This window comes from Vitis riparia, chromosome 19 (assembly GCF_004353265.1).
Source record: "Vitis riparia cultivar Riparia Gloire de Montpellier isolate 1030 chromosome 19, EGFV_Vit.rip_1.0, whole genome shotgun sequence".
NCBI classification, from domain to species: Eukaryota; Viridiplantae; Streptophyta; class Magnoliopsida; order Vitales; family Vitaceae; genus Vitis; species Vitis riparia.
The window spans coordinates 6,075,486-6,091,925 of NC_048449.1; the positions used below are offsets into that span (position 1 = coordinate 6,075,486).

Below are 16,440 nucleotides of genomic sequence, written 5' to 3' on the forward strand. Positions count from 1 at the left end.
CAGGGGAGGAACACTGGCTATCCTAATGTTAGATTATCGTATTATCATCCTTGACATATTTTTACACATAGCATGATCAGACAGCTAACATCAGACACCAAACTTCCCTGTCAGAAATCAGCATCCCATTGATGATACCAATAATTTGCGATTGCTGAAGAGTGTACAGATGCATGACACAACTAACCAGCAACCAAAAACTAGAACAGAATTAGCATGAATTCACTTTTTAATTATTCAATAAATTTTCCCTTATTTATCAAAGCCATAATCTGATTCAATTGCAACTTGACGTTTTACCTGCTGTAATGCACGTTTCAGATTATAAAAATGAATTGTAGAATCAAATGTTGCTATTCCCACCATTGTTCGAGGACCTTCCTGCAACAAAAAAAGTAATAACTATGTCAGCCATTAAAACTCCCTTCTATTTTATATATGTACAAGTATATAACCCCTAGATACAGCACAGTAATGGACCAGCCATAGGTACAGTTGCATGTCGTTTCATCAATACCATGAAAGGATGAAAAAAACATACAAAACATACCCATCCATATTGAAGACAGCCTCTCAAGATACCTGTTTGGCTAGGTTTTCGTCTGTACTCTTTAGAACAAACTGGATTATAAATACCTCCATCAATTTGGAAGTTCCCTAAGAACTAAGAAGAGATGTATGCACCTCAAGAATTGGGGGTCTTCCACGACAACCCTCAATGCACCTTAAAACTGTTTTCTTCATGTGCTCAATTTCATTACTGAAACAATTGAGCAAAGGAATGAAAGCTTGTAAACAAAGTAACAAGCTATATAAAGATGCGACATTTTTTTTTATCAAAAACAAAAAATGTACTAATTAAGATAAATGAAACATGAGAAGATTTCCTTTAGAATGTAACAGTGCCTCAAGGTTGAATGTTCCAATGAGGAGATTTTCTGATATCATTAATGAGTTAGAGCTGAGGGATCTCCCACCGGGAGGGGGCCCATTCACTTGGTGTGGAGGGCAAAAAAAAATCTCTTTGTCTAGGTTAGATCAGGGGAGGGAAAGTCACTTTAGAGGGGTGATCCAAAGGGTTCTGCCAAACCCTTCCATCCGAAGAAGGGGATTGGAGGCCTGGAGTTGTTGCTTTGGCCTTTTGAGTTATTGGAGGGTGAGGCCAAGAAGTTAGAGGGGGTCTTCTCAAAGGATGAGGTGTTGGGCGCGTTGTCAGAGCCGAATGGTGACAAAGCTCCAGGTCCAAACGGTTTTTTTATGGCCTTTTGGCATTTCATTTGGGAGTTTGTGAAAACCGAAGTGCTAAATTTTTTAAATGAGTACCATGAGCATGGTAGGTTTTTTTGAAGCCTAAATGCAACTTTTTTGGTGCTTAAACCAAAGAAGAATGGTGCAAATGAGCTTAAAGATTTTAGGCCAATAAGTTTAGTAGGAAGCCTTTATAATTTGTGGGCAAAAGTGTTGGCCCCAATAGACTGAAGAGAGTGGTTGGTAAAGTGGTTTCCAAGTTTTAGAATCCCTTGTGGAGGGAAGACAAATTTTGGATGCAATGTTGATAGCAAATGAGGTTGTTGACTCAATGCTAAAAAAGAGGGCTTGTGGGTTGTGTAAACTCAACATTAAGAAGGCTTATGATAATGTGAATTGAGGTTTTTTAGTAGCAATTCTTGGCAAAATGGAGTTTGGTCAAAAATGGATATAATGGATTAAGCGGTGTATCTCTTCAACCACCCTCTTTGTTTTGGTTAATGGATCTCCTACTGGACTCTTTCGAAGCTCTAAGGGATTGAGACAAGGGGACCCTCTTTCCCCCTTTTTGTTTGTGACTGCTATGGAAGCTCTCAGTAGATTGGTTTTGAAAGCCTGGGAATAAGGTTTTATTTTGGGGTTCAAAGTTGGGGGAAAAGGGGATGGGGGTGAAGAAGTCTCTCTCCTCCTTTTTGCTAATGATACAATTGTTTTCGGTGAGGCCTCTCAAGAGTAGGTCACTCACTTAAGTTGGCTTCTCATGTTATTTGAGGCTATTTCAGGGTTGAAGATGAATTTGGAAAAGAGTGAGATGATCTCAATGGGGGAGGTGGACAATTCGGAAGAGTTAACTTGTGATATTGGTTGCAAGGTGGGAAAACGGCCGACTTCTTACCTAGGGCTTCCCCTAGGGGCCCCGCACAAGTCTTTGGTGATTTGGGATGTGATGGAAGAGACAACACCTCAAAAAAGGGAAGACTCACTTTCCTTTGTAATATTCTAGCCAGCTTGCTAATCTACTTTATGTCACTGTTCACCATCCCAAGAATTGTTCGATCAAGATTAGAGCAGATCTAAAGGGATTTTCTATAGGGAGGTTAGGCCTTAGAAAACAAATTACACTTAGTGAAGTGGTCAACAGTTTGCAAAGCTAAATTGAAAAGAGGCCTAGGTGTTCGTTCCCTTTCTTTGCTGAATAAGGCCTTCCTTTGCAAGTGGTGTTGGCGGTTCTCCACTGAAAAGGAGCCTTTGTGGAAGAATATCATTAAGGGAAAGTTTGAGGAGGAAGAAAGGGGTTACAGGTTGGGTGTATTGAGAGAACCCTATGGGGTTAGGGTTAGGAAAGCGATAGGGAAGCAATGGGATATGTTCAATTCAAAGGCTTCCTTTGCAGTGGGAAGCAGGAGTAGGGTGAAGTTTTGGAAAGATAGGTGGTGCAACGAGGAACCCTTATGTGAGACCTTCCCGTCCTTGTTTGCCTTATCTAATTCGAAAGAGGCATGGGTAGCTTATTTGTGGGAGCACATAGGGAAAGGAGGTAGTTGGAACATCCGTTTTGTAAAGAATCTAAATGATTGGGAGTTGGTTGTCATGGAGCAGTTTTTACTCAAACTCCAAGGACAAACAATGAAAAGGGCGGAGGAGGACACAATGGTTTGGAAAGGAGATAGTAAAGGGGTCTTTTCTATGAGAGAGCTTTATTCTTTGTTGAAGACAGGATGTGTCATCCCTTTCCCATTACAGATTATTTGGAACTCTTGGATTCCTTCAAATGTGAGTTTTTTCACTTGAGAGGCATGTTGGGGAAAGGCGTTGACTTTGGATCAACTACAAAGAAAAGGGTGGACGTTGGTCAAGGTGTGCCTTGTGCAAAGAGGAGTTAGAGTCTATTGATCTTATTCTCCTACATGTGATATGGCGAGGAGTTTATGGCAGTTGGTGTTCTCCATTTTCGGTATTCAGTGGATTATCTAAAAGTCGATTAGGGAGACTCTTCTAGGGTAACATGGTTCTTTTGTTGGCAAAAGGCATATTAAGACTTGGAGAGTTGCTACTTCATGTATTTTTTGGACGATCTGGAAGGAAAGGAATAGAAGATGTTTTGAAAGTGAGGAATTGTCTTCTCAAAGGATAAAAAAACATCTTTCTTAACAACTTCTCTACGTGGGTTAAGGTGTACATTGGTGGAGGCTATATGCCTTTGGTTGATTTCTTAGAATGGTTGGGCATTTGTTGAGGAAAGGAGTATTTTTTGTACCTTCTTTATCATTTTTTGGTGCTCTTTATATACTACCTGTGTACTTTTGTGCGCTCTTTACATTTTTTAATACTCTCTATTTCTTACTTATAAAATAAATAAAAATAAAAAATAAAAAACCTCTCCAAATCAGTTAGGTTACAATAGAAAATAAGATCCCAAAACAAAAAGGCATCATTACCTAAAATAGCTTAAATCGATTGATTTCTATTTGTGGTGACTCTAAAAAGTCTTGGAAATTGTGAACACAAAGGTTGGTCCTCCCCACCATAAATTTTTCCAAAAAAAAAAAAAAATTTGATCTCATCACCCACCACAAAGCCGATGTGTGTAGAAAAGACTTGGAAAATAAGTGCAATAGTCTTCTAAGGGAAACGATATGACCATCTAACTATGTCATTGGCATCCCAACCATTAGGATGTATCTCGTAGATACTCAAAATAACTTGATGCAAAAGACTAAAACCGTCCTTAGGATATCTCCAAAGCCACCTTTTTTTTTTTAATAGGAAACAACAATGAATTAAATTGAATTAGAAAATAAGAAATACAAAAAAAAAAAAAAATAGATGAGGAATCCTCCCATAAATGAAAGCTAAACAAATTGAATACCAAGAGTAAAAAGCTATATAGTAATTACAAAAAGCAACCTCTCCTTACTAACCCACACCCTTGGAGCTACACACCACTAGCCAATCTAGTTGAACCAAATTAAGGGGAATGCCCTTGAAAGTTGAAATGAAAGAAGCCCAAAAAGATATCTCCAAAGCCACTTACCTAATAAAGCTTGATTCCTCAAGGCAATTTTCCCAAATCCTAAACCACCAAACTCCTTAGGCCTACACATTAGATCCCACCCGACCAAATGATCCCTTTTACCCTCCCCAAAACCCAATCATAAGAAATCTCTTTGCATTTTTTAAATCCTTGAAGCTATTGATGTTGGAATCTGAAAAAGGGATAAAAAGTGGCTTAGGATGTGCAACAAACAAGACTAAATTAAGGTAATTCTACTTCCTGAGAACAAAAAGACTTTTTTCCACCCATCCAACCTCCTAAAGACTCTATCAACCACTGGATCCCAAAATGAGCTTGATTTTGGATCCTCCCCCAACCCCCCCCCCCAAAAAAAAAGGGAGACCCAAATACATTATAGGTCAACAGATATTGCACAATGAAGCATCAAAGCCATTCTAAAGGTTTGATCTTGACTCATGTTGATTCCAGAAAGAGTGTTCTTATTTAGATTGATTCTTAGCCCTAACAAGCGCCCAAAAACAAACAAAATTAGCTTAAAAGTTTGTAGCTCTTCCAAGGAAGCTCTAGAAAAAAAGATAGTGTCGTCAACAAATTGTAAATGAGACCCTCTAGTCCTATTTCTGCCCATTAGAAACCCCTCAAATAAGTCTCTCTCCTCCGCTCTCACTATCAACCTACTTAAAACATCAGCCACAATGGTAAAAAGAAAAGAGGAAAGAGGATCTCCTTGTCTTAAGCCTTTATGTGCCTTAACCCAACCCTTGGCATTTCCATTCACTAAGACCACAAAAGTTGTTGAAGATAAACATTCCCTTATCCAAGATCTCCATCTTGAATTGAAACCTTTTCTTTCAAGTACATGGTCCAAAAAGCCCCAATCAACATGATCATAGGCCTTTTCAAAATCAATTTTGAAAACTACCCCTTCCTCTCTTGATCTCCTTTTCTCATACACCAACTCATTTGCGATTAATACAGCATCCAAAATTTGCCTCCCCTCAACAAAAGCTCCTTGAGACATGAAAATGGTATCTTGGAGAACTTTATACAACTGCCCTAATAGTACCTCGGCTATGATCTTGTACAGACTGGTAACCAGATTGATAGTTCTAAAGTGTGAGATTATATTGGTTTGACTCTTTTCTGGCACCAAAGCAATGAAGGTAGCGTTGGTGCTTTGAAATTGACTTTCTTTTCATCCATCTTTCACCAACCAAATGGAGAATAAGAGGGAATAAATGCCTCGAAGAAAAAGCATTGGCCCAAAGGAAGAAGCAGAATTCTCAGTAAAATTAGTGGATGTGAATTCAAAGGCAGAAAACTAAATCCAAGTTGAATATCTAAGGTTTAAAGTACTTGTATGGACATGGTATCTATAGACAATAGAGATGACAAAAGAGGTAGACAAAGGTACATCCCTCCCCTTTACCACTAAGGTTGCTCCCCAAATCTAATCCAATACCCATTGCTCACAGCAATTAGACAAAAGGAGACAACTCGTTACACCCTTTAGCATTTCAAATGAACTTCCAAGGTCTACATTAGCTTTATGCATTTCTTTGCATTCCAACCATAATTATCTAGACCATGATTTCTTTGGATCATGGTATGTTAAAACAAGTGCTGCTCTTTAGGGAATCTCCATAACCACTTCCTAGCAGGGGTTGTAGTCCTAGAGATTACATTACTGAAACCTAGTTAACCAACAGTACAATAGATCATACTGCCCCTCTCCATCTTTTTGTGGTATACTAAATCAATTCAGGGTCCTTTTGTTTAACAAATCCACTGATGAATCAAGGGGAGATGCAAAATACGATTTGAGTACTTGGCAGTGAAACATAGGAGCTGCTGTTCTATCAGTTGTCTGCCCTGTATGACTTCAAAAACCTAGCTTATACTTCATTCAGGATATTAGGACAAGATGTTTCACCATCTGTGCAGGTTTTTGGCTCCCAAGAGAGAGTAATTGCTAGCCCTTCACCTTGCAATTAACTCAAATTGGTTTTCTTCCTTCAATAATGAAATAAATAACACTTTTCTGACAATTACTTGAGTAGAAAAAATAAAGGATCCAAAATAAAAAATTGACAATTTTAGAGCAGGAACACTAAATAGATGATGGCTGTCTAACACACTTATAAGAAAGCAAAATCAAACGGTACAATTTCCACAAACAGATATAGAACTCACAGGAAGATCAGTGATAACTTGAGTGATTGCACTGCAAGCTGCTGCAGTTGCACCAGTCTGTATTGCATTCATTGATACATCGATCAGAAAGAAAAACACAGCAGGCATTGGCTCACGCACCTGGAAATAAGACAAAGCATGCAAAGAATTACTTATCTTTAGACCCAAAAACCACCATACCAAAGAACAACTTCAATGAAACAAGAACAGGAGGAATGATTTCCCAACAAAACAATAGGCAGCCATTCTCCACCAGTTAATACAACATTAGGTAAGATTGAATGACCATATAACACAGAATATAAAAGTTAGGCTATAGATGTTCTTGTGATAATGAATCCCCACAACAAGATTTGAACACGATATAAACTTTCCACAAGTTAGAGAAAATGTTCAAGGGGCTTCCCTTCCTAAAAACAAACTGGTTTTAAATAGAAAATTTACGCAGCATGTCACTGCCAACAAGTTCAGTTCCAAAAATATTATTCTTTTGGTTTCCATTTCGAACTCTTTAACAGAGTACCGATTTGCATATGGGTGACCCAATATAGCTTCCAAAATAGGTGGAAGAGTTAAAATAAACAGAAAATGTCCTATGACAGAAAAGAGCAAAATAGAAAATCATTTCCTCAATTCATTTTGGGCTAGTGATATCATACAAAGCAACCTTCAATAAGTAACAAAATGCAAAGAAAAATCCAAGAGCATAAGGCAGCATGTTGCACCCATTATTCTGGACACTAAACAATAGAAAACAAAAAACCAAAAACATAGGCCAGCATGTTGCACCATTATTTTGGACTCTCATTACAGGCCATAGCCTTATCTCCAACCAACAGGAAGGAAAACCTCAACATTTTCTTTATTCTATTCTTTTGTCTTTAATAATCTAAGTAATGCAGAACATTGCCCACTAAATAGCATTCTTGGTATATGTTAGTCTTTATTCTATGTTGAATTGGCTTGTAACTGAGGATTATTCTCACATCTTATTGCCAGTATCAGTAAAGGGTTAACGTTTGTCTGATTTCTTTTAGAAAGGGGAACATGATCCTCAAGAAAATGGCTCATTTGTTGTGTTGTACTGCTGAAAAGATCATTGATCACCTTCTAATTCACTGCATCAAGGCTAAGGTTTTGTGGGACTTGTTGTTTACCCTTTTTAGTGTGTCGTGGGTTCTTCATTCGTCAGTTAAAGAGGTCCTTCTTGGGTGGCATGGCTCGTTTGTGAGCAAGAAGAGAAGAAAGGTTTGGAGAGCAGCCCCTTTGTGTCTCTTTTGGACGGTTTAGAAGGAAAGAAATAGGATTACTTTTGAAAATGAGGAGTTCTCAATTCAAAGGTTGAAATATTCTTTAGTTAGTAACTTTTGGTAGTGGGCTAAGTCGTGTATAGATGAAGGGTCTAATTCTTTAATCAACTTTTTTGATTGGTTGGGCTCTAGTTGAGGGCGGCTGTGTTTTTTTATCCCCTCTCTCTTTTGCTTTTGCCTTTAGGCACTTGTTGCATACTTCCTATATGCTTTGGGTCAATCGTTAGGCGCCCTCTTCTTATTAATATATATTTTTTCTGTATCTTTGCCTGTCCAAAAAAAAAAAAAATGATCCTCAAGAAAATGGTATGACAGCCTATATTGCACCTAAATTGATATGGGGAATGGATTTCACACAATATGAACACGTTGGCATGCAAAATCTTCAAAATAAATAAAAAAAATTAAAATAGAACAAATAGGAGAAGGACACAATTATGCTTCAACCTCTACACTAATTGGAAACCCCAAATGTCCCATTTGGAATGAGTTATGGGAAATCAAAAGCTCTTTTTTAAGCCAAATAAGAGCTTTTCTATTTAATTAGGTAATTTTATTTATAGAAATTTTTGCTTAATTATCAATAAGGAAGCAAAATATTAACAATGTGGAAGAGACAATATCTCTTTAAGGGCCGAAGGCTTACCTTGATCAAAAGCACCCTATCAAGTCTTCCGATTTATTTCATGTCTCTTTTTATCATTCCTCAAAAAGTGTGTGCAAGACTCAAAAAGATCCAAAGAGAATATTTATGGGGCAGTGGTGCCTTAGAGAAAAGGCTTCATTTGGTGAATTGGAAAATAGTTTGTGCTAATAAGAAGGAGAGAGACCTAGGAATTCGTAGTCTTGTGGCCCTTAACAAAGCTTTGCTTAGGAAGTGGAGTTGGAGATTTGCTAAAGAAAAGGAGTCCCTTTGGAAACAAGTCATCATCGGCTAGTTTGGTTTAGAAGGAAGAGGGGTGGTGTCCGAGAGAAGTGAGAGGAGGCTATGGTGTGGGGGTGTGGAAAACCATTAGAAGTGAATGGGAGGGCATACGATGTAGATCTCGCTTCATAGTAGGGAATGAGACGAGGGTTAAGTTTTGGAAGGACTTGTGGTATGAGGACCAAACGTTGAAAGAAGCTTTCCCTAATTAATTCCTTTTGGCAGTTGATAAAGATGGTTGGGTGTCAAAAGCTTGGGAGGAGGGTGGGGAGATGGGTAGTTGGAGTCCTAGCTTCTCAAGACATCTTAATGATTGGGAGATGGGAGAAATGGAGTCCTTTTTTTTATATAGACAAAAGCTTGTATTAAGAAGCACCAAAAAAAGGGGGCGTACCCAACGTATACAGGCAGTATACACAAAAAAACCAACCCAAGCACCAAAAAATAAAGAAAAAGCCTAGAAAAAAGCAAGGCTTTCCACAATAGATCATGCAAATTAAGCTCCTCAGTTCTGTCCAAGAATCACCTCATAGTAGATGAACACTTGGGACACTTCCTCTTTTCCCTCAGAATCTTAGCATATTGACAGCTTCATGGACACACCAAGGATCAGTTCAAAACCCTCAAATGTCAGTCAATTCTTCCCAAAAGTCCTCTCTCTGCCCCCTAAGAAAAGGCCCATACACCTTAGTAAAAATCCATACAAAATTATCCTCATAGCTCATGAATTGGCAAGAAATGGAAAAGGCACACACCTCTCCATCTCGATAACCTCTAAAACCCAACTATCCCATAAAACAACTACTCCCCTAGCTTCCACTAAGCCCCACTCAAGGAATCCATTGACCCCTAGAAAGCCAAAAGCAAAAAGCTACCCTAAAACAAGGTTTTCTTATTCACAATTTTTACAAATTAAATTTTATCTGAACAGTTTTAATCTTTCCACACTAAGGAAAAAAAAGCCATCCTAGAATACGTCTACAATATATCCCACCAGTTTCAGCCACATGTCTGGAATTAGACTTCTTTTAAAAAATTTAGACAGGTGCAGTGTTGTGGGGTCAGTGTAGTTTGGTTTCATTGGTTTCTACCCTCAAACTCTATTTCCCATGACTATGGTTGGCATTCAATAAACCCCAACCTCCAACCCAACAGAGAGAAAAATTCTCTTTTCACATGATAGAAAAAGACAATGGTAATTAATATAAAACCCGCAAACTTTAAAATTTAACTAACCATGTATTCCTTTGAAGCAACAAATTCCACTGTTCCTCTACATAGCTCAGGCCTTTCCTCAGCATCTCTACGCCTACCATCTGGCCCCAAATTGCAATGGTAGTCACGAGGTGTTTCATCAGTAAATCCTGCAAAGAAAATGGTAGGTATCATAAAAATACAACCTTAATAACTGTTGAGTAAGAGAAGTGCAAATTATTTTCAAAGAAAAGTTCTAATGATCCTAATGAGTGATAGGATTTATTTGAAAATATAGGGCTTTTTTTGTATGTCAATAACAAGGAACATAGAATTGGAAAAGCTCCACACAATTATGGCAGTGTGCATATGACAATAGGGATCTATGCATTCCCAAAAGAAATAACCAAGATTTAGAGACATTTCCATAACACATCACTACAATTGAATCAAGATGACAAGTCCAATAACTTTTTAAGCAAAATTTAACAATGATTGGTGAATAGATCACGGCTACTAATCTTCAAATAAAAAATGTAACTATAACAACAAAAGAAAATCTTGACAACAATAAAGCCTAAATGTAATATATTTCAGGAAACTTAAAAACAATCAAATAGATTAAATTACAAAAATGGAAATAAAAGAAAAAAAAATTCCAGAATGGATAAAATATAAAAGAAATAAATAAATAAATAGAATACAGAAACAGCTTATACTCACCACATAAGTTACAGATGAAACGCCTTCCCTGATCAATAAACTTCATGAAGGGATTAATGTAACCTTTGCAACGGGAGCATCGAACAGGACCACTTTCTCCAAAATCCACAACCTAAAAGAAGAAAGTTAATGTAAAATGACTCAAATGAGAACTACACTGCATGATTGAATATCTTATTTTATATAGCCAATGCAATAAACTATTGGGATTTTATCTTCCCAATACATTGTGCATTTTTTGGCAAATTCAGAACTACTTCCCACAAAAAGAGAAAATTTCCCATTTTCCTGTGAAGCAAAGATCGCATATTCAGACATTATTTTATGTTATAAGTAGAACCATATTGAAGGAGAAAGAATATGTAAAGCAATTCAAAAAAGGAGATCAAAAAGGGCCAGAAAAGGTCTTCAACCTAGAAACAAGCAAGTCAGGAACAAGACAGAGTAACCAACCAGAAAAGCAATACTAAGCAAACAGGTGGTCCCATGACAAAAATCCAAGGAATTAGATGTCCCTCAGCATGGATCGAAGTGAAATACGCCCCCCAAAAAGCAAGTCAGGTCATCAATCTGTCTACAAGTATGCAAGTATCCCCAAGAGCATCTGATTTCATTTTAACCCAAGTGCTCAATGATCCCCTCTTTCAATCGGAAAATTAGGCATTTTCTCAAAACTAAAAGCCAAATGAATATTTGTAACATGTTCTGCCACTGAATAGCCTACTTAATATTCAAACATTCTTAATTTGTGTGCAATTATTTGTTTTTTCACAGGCGAGTTACTTTTTTGAATACCATAAAGAAAAAATCGCTACAATTGTATTTCTCCTTCAAACTTGTTATTTATTCCCGTCCATATGGAACTCAAAAGTAAATTGAAGTAACACCCTCCTAGATTATGAAACATACCTTTACCAATTCACTAAACCCATAGTTGTGAAAGGCGCGCCTTGCTCTGGGTGGCGCGACGCCCCTTCACAAAGACACCACTTAGGCGCGCAAGGCGCAACACGGTCCACAGGTGCGCCTCAACCCCCTACCTCCTTCTTCTCCTTCTCCTCCTTCTTCTTCTTCTTATTCTTCTTCTTCTCCTTCTCTTCTTCTCCAGCGTCAGGTTGTAGAGGGCAAAGAGAAGCCCTAATTTCTTTTTTTATTTTTTGGAACCAAAACGACGCCGTTTTGAAGCCTGTTCCTTTAAAATAAAAAACAGGCCAAAACGACGCCGTTTTGGCCCTGTTTTCTCTTCCAGCCCCCTTTTCTGGTTGTTTTCAACCCGACAACTCTGCCAAATTTTGCCTTAGCCTCAGCCGTGTAGTGGAGAAGTGAAGAAGAGGAGGAAAAATAGAGGACAAATAGGAGAAAAATAGAGGAAAAATATATGTAAATTACGGTGCGCCTCAGGCTCCGGGACTACTTTGCACCTTGATGCACCTTAAGCCTTTTAAAACTATGACTAAACCCTCAAACAAAGAAGCCTATTGAAAAAAAAGGAAGATCTATTTCTTCTCCATGCTTACTTCTAGACATATCTACACACCCTCTCAATAAAAAAACTATTACATTCCTCCTTGCTCAAATCCCTAAGGCAAACGGTAATGGTCCACTTATAAGCTTTTCAAATTCCAAATCATGCTTCATTAACTAGTGAACAACCAAAACCCATTTTTAGAGAAAGGCATAAGAATAAATAAACCTAGCATATACAAACATGAAAGTGAAAACAAAATCATTCACCAAAACCTTAAAGAAAGATAGGAAAATAAAGCAATCAATTCATTACTTGGATGGGCTCCTCGGATGGATGAGGAAGGGCCAAAGGTTGGACCAACAAGGCTAACTGCATTCCTGATGTAGTCAAAAGATCAGCAGTGCATGGGATCTGTTGAAGCAACATAAGAAATTGATAATAATATCAATGGTCTCGATCATTTTAAGCAAACAGATCACAGTAGTATATTCGAGCATTTTAAATAGTTTATTATTACCTGATTGATGGTGCACCTCATGTATCGTGGACTGCAATTCCCAGTATCCCTAACAATGTAATCACTTGTGGCGGGCTTCACAAAAATACAAGTAATGATGAATCAGAAAGAGCAAAGATAAACAACAATAATAAGTCCTATAGCTGTCACTCTACATCACATCAGGGTAGGCACAAATGCAACTAAAACCAGGAGTTAAACAACAGATTAGAACATAAAAAGATCCAGAACATAAAACTAGATGTCACATATCTCTGATCAAATAAAAAATTTCCAGCATTTTTAGCTCACTGGTTAAGTGGAATACCGGAGGAGGGTTAGCCTGATTGCCCTGACGAGTTTCATGCAGAATCACAGAGGTATTTGGAATGGGCCGAGGAATTTGATTAGGATCAATCTTTGATGGACCTGCCAACGGTGCTCCAGTTTGACTCATAGCAGGTGGCATAGCAGCCATAGATTGATTTGGCGGTGGTGGTGGCATTCCAAACATTCTAGGTGGTTGCACAGAACCAGGAATTGTTGGTGGTGGAGCCACCTAAACAAAATCACAGAATCACAAAAGCCAGACTCTCAGAGAAATATGAAACTGAAAGACAATGCATGTGATGAGGACTCATTCAACAATTACCACGAATAGTACTCATGTCCTCAAACAAGAAGATGTTTAGTTCAACCCACATTACAAAGCAAATATAAATCAAACAATCATATGGGGGAAGCTATTACCCCTGAATGCCCATGTGCTTGTTGAAATGTATTTTTTAGTCCCATAAGAATTTTCTCAAATTTCAACCGTTATTGGAAATCAAACTCAGGTTTAATAAGAATCTGAGTTTTATTTATAAGAAGGCAAGTATTCAAAAAAATCCTCAAAAAAACAAAAATATGTGCATGCGTGTATAAGCAAACAAAGAATATATTAAGTAGTCTATAACAAAAAAAAGGGGGCGCACCCTGCATCTGCAGGTAGTGTACAAAAGGCACCAATGAAAGATTATCTGCAATGCTAAAATATAGATTATGCACTGTTTCAATTTCTTATCAAGCATATCCAATCCAAAGGTTAAAAAACTCTTTTGTTTGTATTTTGTGTCGCGGACTAAGATGTTTATAGAAGATGGTCCTTTTACTCTAGTTAGCTTCTTTGATTGGTTGGGCATTCATTGAGGGTGGGTAGTATTGTTGTAGCCCTTCCTGTTTTGTAGCCCCTTTTATCGGTTGTGCCTCTTGGTGGTTGATGTATACGTCCTGTATATTTTGGGTTACTCTTTTTAACATATATACTTCTTTATCTATAAAATAAAATAAAATAAATAAACATATATGCAAGCAAGAGAGAGACATTTTGAAACAAGAGTGCTAGCATTTATTTAAAATGTTGGTGTTTAAATAAATGCAAGCACTCTAGTTCCAAAATGTCTCTTACTTGCTCACATCGATTTAGAAATTAGCTGAAAAGCTCAAAATAAATTTAAAGAAAAAAAGTGGTAACCCAATAACTAATTAGAGTTAGTTTTTGCCTCATTTGCATCCCAAAATACGTGACACATTATATTTTAATTTTTACATTCAAAGTAACAGTTATTTCTTTTTTTTTTTTTCTTCTTTTTTTTTATAAGTAAACGCATAGAAAATATATATATATATATAAAGAAAGGGTACCTTAAGGCTGACCCGAATCATACATGGGGTATACAAAAGGCACCAAAAAGCAAGAACAAAAAAAGAGGGGATACAAAAAATCATCAACCCTCATCTAGAACCCAACCAATCAAAAAAGTTTATTAAAGGAAGAGGTCTTTCATCTATAATAGACTTAGTCCAAAACCAAAAATTACATACAAAATAATTTTTCATCCTACGAATCGAAAGCTCCTCATTTTCAAAAGCAATTCTATTTCTTTCCTTTCAAACCGCACAAAAAAGACATAAAGGGGCTGTCATCCACACCTTACTACGCTTCTTGCCCATGTTGATACCATGCCAACCAAGAAGGGTATCTTTAACCGAATAATGAAGGACCCACATCACTCCAAAAAGAGCAAACAATAACTCCCATAAAGCTCTTGCCTTGGTGCAATGAATTAGAATATGATTTTTCATATATTTAATATCAATTAGGTTTCGATGATAAAGGCAATAAAGGTCCCCCGTTCTCATTCTAAATCACTATCCTCATGTGGCTATAGAATCTATCACCAAACTAAAATACTATATTGCTCGTGATTATTTTCAATAACTTCGATTAACCAACTGTTCTTTTTTGTTGATTTCTCACTCTTAAGATATTGAGAATGGAAATTTATAACACGAGAGTTAATGAATTTTTCTAACAGATTATCCAAATATTTTGGGTCAGTCAATTATATTTTTTTTTTTTTGATAAGTAAGGATATGCATTAAAAAGGCAAAACGCCGCAAAGCATACAGGAAGTATACAAGGCAACATAAGCCTCAAAAAACAAAGACAAAAGGATTACCTCCCTCTAAGTGGAAGCTATCCACTCTAAAAAGCCTATAAGGGAGAACGCCTCCTCTCCTACATACAATTTGGCCCAACTCCATAAATTACAAACAAAAAAATTCTTTAACTTTTGAATATTCAATATCCCCCCCCTAAAAGCTAATCTATTCCTCTCCTTCCACACCGTCCAAAAAATACACAACGGAATGGCAGCCCATATCTTTTTCCTTTTCTTTCCCACAAACGGACCCCTCCAACTAGCTAAAACCTCCTTTACAGTTTCTGGGAAAACCCAATTCACATCAACTAAACCAAAAATAATCTCCCATAATGCTCTAACCACTGTACAATGTATAAGGATATGATTTACACTTTCTTCCTCACTACCACACAAAAAGCAACGGTTTGGCAGTTGAAATCCTCTTCTTTGGAGCCTATCCAATGTTAGCACCTTCTCCCATGTCGCCTCCCAGGCAAAAAAACAAACCTTAGTTGGCACCCTTGCCACCCAAATACTTCTTGCAGGAAAACCTATATCATCAGACTTCGCCAACAAACTATAAGCTTCCTTTACCCTGAATTGAACACTCTTTCCTTTCCTCCACATAACTGAGTCTTCCTCCAAGGAGGGTTTGAAACCCCTCAAAGAGTGGAGAAAGTCCCCCACCAACTCCAACTCCCAATCATTGAAATCCCTCACAAAGTGAAAGTTCCAATTTCCTTGACCCAATTCCTGATCCCACATTTCCTCAACCGTTGAGTTCCTTTGCGCAGCCATACCAAAGAGATGAGGGAAACACTGAGACAATGGAGCTTCTGAACACCACACATCTGTCCAAAATCTGATCCTGTTGCCTTTCCCTACTCGGAATGTCATGTTATCCCAACACCACTCTGATTCTTTCCAAATCTCCTTCCAAACCCCTACTCCAACCGCCCCATTTGCCGTTTTGGGCCTCCAATCAAGCCCCTCCTGCCCATACTTCACCTTGATCACTTGTCTCCACAAATTATCTTTGTCACAAGCATACCTCCATATCCACTTGCCAAGCAAAGCTTTGTTCAACAGAGCTAGCTTTCTAAGACCTAGCCCACCTTTATCCTTGTCTGTACAAACCACCCCCCATTTGACCAGATGAGCTTTTCCCTCCATATGTCCCCCTCCCCACAAAAAATCCCTTTGTAGTTTCTCAATCCTTCTAACCACTATCTTAGGCATTCTGAACAGGGACATTTGGTAGATTGGCATGCTAGCCAGAGTACTTTTTATTAAGGTGACTCTTCCACCTTTAGAAATATATTGTCGTTTCCAAAGAGCTAGTCGCCTCCTAACTCTCTCCTCCACCCCATCCCATATATAAGGCGCTCTGTTTGGAGCC

General features: G+C 37.8%; 1 protein-coding gene across 2 annotated transcripts in view; it reads right to left on the bottom strand.

The window, feature by feature from the left end:
• LOC117908916 (protein transport protein Sec24-like At4g32640) overlaps positions 1-16,440 on the bottom strand; it is a 44,347-nt gene that overhangs the window by 21,386 nt on the left and 6,521 nt on the right. For both annotated transcript variants that reach the window (XM_034822766.1, XM_034822767.1), the window contains exons 3-9: positions 12,902-13,132; positions 12,595-12,669; positions 12,390-12,488; positions 10,610-10,721; positions 9,929-10,056; positions 6,458-6,577; positions 301-381 (exon numbers count right to left, since the gene is read on the bottom strand). In XM_034822766.1, the coding sequence (XP_034678657.1) occupies positions 301-381; positions 6,458-6,577; positions 9,929-10,056; positions 10,610-10,721; positions 12,390-12,488; positions 12,595-12,669; positions 12,902-13,132 (846 nt within the window). The remainder of the gene's footprint in view (positions 1-300; positions 382-6,457; positions 6,578-9,928; positions 10,057-10,609; positions 10,722-12,389; positions 12,489-12,594; positions 12,670-12,901; positions 13,133-16,440) is intronic.